Raw genomic sequence first — 3142 nt, 5'->3', positions numbered from 1 at the left:
ATACAGCGTCTTTGCAGTGCTGTATCACTTTCCATGTGTTTCTGTTCTTGCTTCTGAACTGACTAATTCCTCAAGAGAGAAATTGGAGGGGGATGGTGGTCTAAAAACGGCAACTACGGAGATTCTGCTCCCTTTGCTTGTTCCTCCCTGGTCGCATTGCTTTCTCTGCTAGAAAAACAGTAAACAACAACACAAAAGCTCTCTACTGATTGCCTACAAGAGAGGAATGCTAGCAAGGAGTGATGATGTTTTCTCTTAAGAATAGAAGGGATATCCTTGGGACTACGAACTGTGACATGGTACAAATTTCCCCTCAGGAGGAGTTGTGTACTGCACAACTATGGAGAAAATAGCACAAATCTATCTTCATTGCATTCTCTGTGGAACAGCTGGTGGGGTAATTAATCACTGAAGTTAACCAGGTGAAGTGCAAAAACCACTGGGAGATACAGTACATGGCATTGTAGAGATATGCAAGGATCTGGCCCTTGTATGGGGAAGAGCCCTTTGTTTTCAAATGTTTTCACTAAACAAGTTCATTTTAAGTAGCATAGAGAAGAAGGAATATGATAAGGCCTTGCATCATATGCCTAAAATGAAATCTTCCCACCAATTATCCATCTTGATGTATCTTGCAGGGAGAAAGAAAATCCTAAATCTCTATAGGAAGGGTGGGGCAAGAGAATAGATTTCACATTTTCCTATTCAGCTATTATCCTCCAATCCAGGCTGTGATCATCTTCCCTTTTGGCACAATGCAAGAATTCGAAATGCATTCTGAGATAGGCAAAAATACAGCAGGTTCATCTACTTCATTTGAATAGAGATCCTTACATCTTCTGAATGCTATCTTTTCTGAAACCTGGAAGAGAGACAGAATGTTTTCTCTTTACAGATTGTTGCAAACTGTTACGGGCAGGTGCTATGATTTTGGTTTGGCTCAAGCACCCACTTGGAGATAAGACCATTATCCTCCAGGAGAAGATCATGCAACTTTCTTGTAAATAAGAATTTCATCAGGGGCTTTCACACTCTCAATGGGTCTGGACAGCTCACAACGATCAAAGAAATTACAATAAAATCAGTAAAATCTAAAAATTAAAGACAAAGTTGTATTGGGAGTTTGAACAAGGTTTCTGGCAAGCTTCTTCTACTGACATTTAGCGGAAAGGCCTTTTCTTCTAACTTCTTCTAACATGACAGGAAGCACAGTGCTGGGAGGGAGCCGGTGCTGTAGCGGTCCACAGCCTGTTGGGAACTGAGCCACCAAAATGGCAGGCGAGCATGTGAAGCTTCATTTGCGCATGCACGGGATTTAGGTTGCATGTGCAAAACCATCCCCTCCGCTACCAAAACTGCAGAAGCCACCACCACCACTGGTACGCGCAACCAAAAAGGTTGGGGCCTAAACCATCTCACAGCCTTAGTATGAGGTGGAAATAGACACAGATTCACAAGCACCTCCAAAAGGACAAGGTGACTAAACTCCTCTGCCTATTAAAGTCCTTGCCTGGGGATTTTCCTTTTATCTAGATCACGGGATCTGTTCCTGCGGTCGTTGCATTTGTAAGGATGGATGGTTTGGAAAATTGTGTCAGCACCCAAGAAAATGTAACATGGCCGAAGACGAGAGCAGAAGTTTCTGTGAATCAGCTGATGGCATATTATGCTCAGGAAAGGGTAAGTAGGCGGGGAACTGAGTGATGTTTCAAATGGCTCTGTTCCAGAAGATTAAAGAAGTATAACTTGTGCTTCATAACTTGAGGCTCTTTCTTTGGTAATCCCTTGCTGTTAAAAAAAGCTTTTCAAAATGTTTATAATACAGAAAATTCTTGTGGTGAAGCACTCCACATTGCTTTGAGAAGCTTTGCCCTCAGGAACTATTTACCAACAGCATGCCATTCCATTTGGTGATCTCCTTGTGGGTGTATATATCAATAGGGGGTCATTGTGTATTATGGGATATATTTTAGCATTATGTTTTAAGTGCTATTCGCAGCAGGTGACTCTACAATTGCTAAACGTCTAAGAAGGAAATTTGCTATTGAGCAGAATGGAAAAGTTCTTGTCCACCTCCTACATGCCTTCTCTTGCACTGTTCATGCAATTCATATTCATCAAATTTCATTCAGTTCCTTTATTTTAGAGCTTTTATAAGGTAGCATGTTATACTCATCAGCTTTCATTGTAAATGGTATTTTGGTCCTTGTCTTTGAAGATCAGAGGTATTTGCAACAATAGGGTTCAGGGTTGTGCCTTGATGGTGAATCCAGGGGAGAAGAAAGAATCTGAAGTAGAAGATGAAGTGATACTTTTATTTTTTGTAGAATAAATCCAGTCACACATAACACTTCATCTACCATATTTTCCGGCGTATAAGACAACTGGGCGTATAAGACGACCCCCAACTTTTCCAGTTAAAATATAGAGTTTGAGCGAGAGAGGGGGGGGGGGAGAGAAAACTTGATGAGTAATATGCCAAACCACATGTGTAAAGGAATAAAATAGAATACCCGTATTTTCCGGCGTATAAGACAACCCCCGACTTTTGAGAAGATTTTCAGGATTTAAAAAGTCGTCTTATACGCCGGAAAATACGATATTTAGTGAAGATGCTTAACCTAAGAATACAGAGTTACATCCATCCTTCCTCAAATGTTAATAATAATAACAATAATAATAGTAAAGTTGGAAGGGACCTTGGAGGTCATCTAGTCCAACCCCCTGCTTAGACAGGAAACCCTATACCATTTCGGATAAATGGCTGTCCAGTCTCTTCTTAAAAACTTCCAGTGTTGGAGCATTCACCGCTTCTGGAGGCAGGTTGTTCCACTGGTTAATTGTTCTAACTGTCAGGAAGTTTCTCCTTAATTCTAGGTTGCTTCTCTCCTTGCTTAGTTTCCACCTGTTGCTTCTTGTCCTGCCCTCAGGCGCTTTGGAGACTAGCTTGACTCCCTCTTCTTTGTGGCAGCCCCTGAGATATTGGAACACTGCTATCATGTCCCCCCTCGTCCTTCTCTTCATTAAACTAGACATACCCAATTCCAGCAGCCGTTCCTTATATGCTTTAGCCTCCAGTCCCCTAATCATCTTTGTTGCTCTTCTCTGTACTCTTTCTAAAGTCTCAACATCTTTTTTACAT

At 41.4% G+C, this 3142-nt stretch overlaps 1 protein-coding gene across 1 annotated transcript in view; it reads left to right on the top strand.

Moving 5' to 3' along the window:
• The first annotated feature begins 1596 nt into the window (after positions 1 to 1596).
• LOC107301162 (integrin beta-like protein 1) overlaps positions 1597 to 3142 on the top strand; it is a 7053-nt gene continuing 5507 nt past the window's right edge. Inside the window, exon 1 of the mRNA XM_015830424.1 lies at positions 1597 to 1680. Coding sequence (XP_015685910.1) covers positions 1617 to 1680 — 64 coding nt within the window. The 5' untranslated portion in view covers positions 1597 to 1616. The remainder of the gene's footprint in view (positions 1681 to 3142) is intronic.

This window comes from Protobothrops mucrosquamatus, unplaced genomic scaffold (assembly GCF_001527695.2).
Source record: "Protobothrops mucrosquamatus isolate PMUCROS unplaced genomic scaffold, P.Mucros_1.0 scaffold10355, whole genome shotgun sequence".
Classification (NCBI taxonomy): domain Eukaryota; kingdom Metazoa; phylum Chordata; class Lepidosauria; order Squamata; family Viperidae; genus Protobothrops; species Protobothrops mucrosquamatus.
Note: the sequence above shows the minus strand (reverse complement) of the source record. Positions and strands in the feature narration are given on the sequence as shown.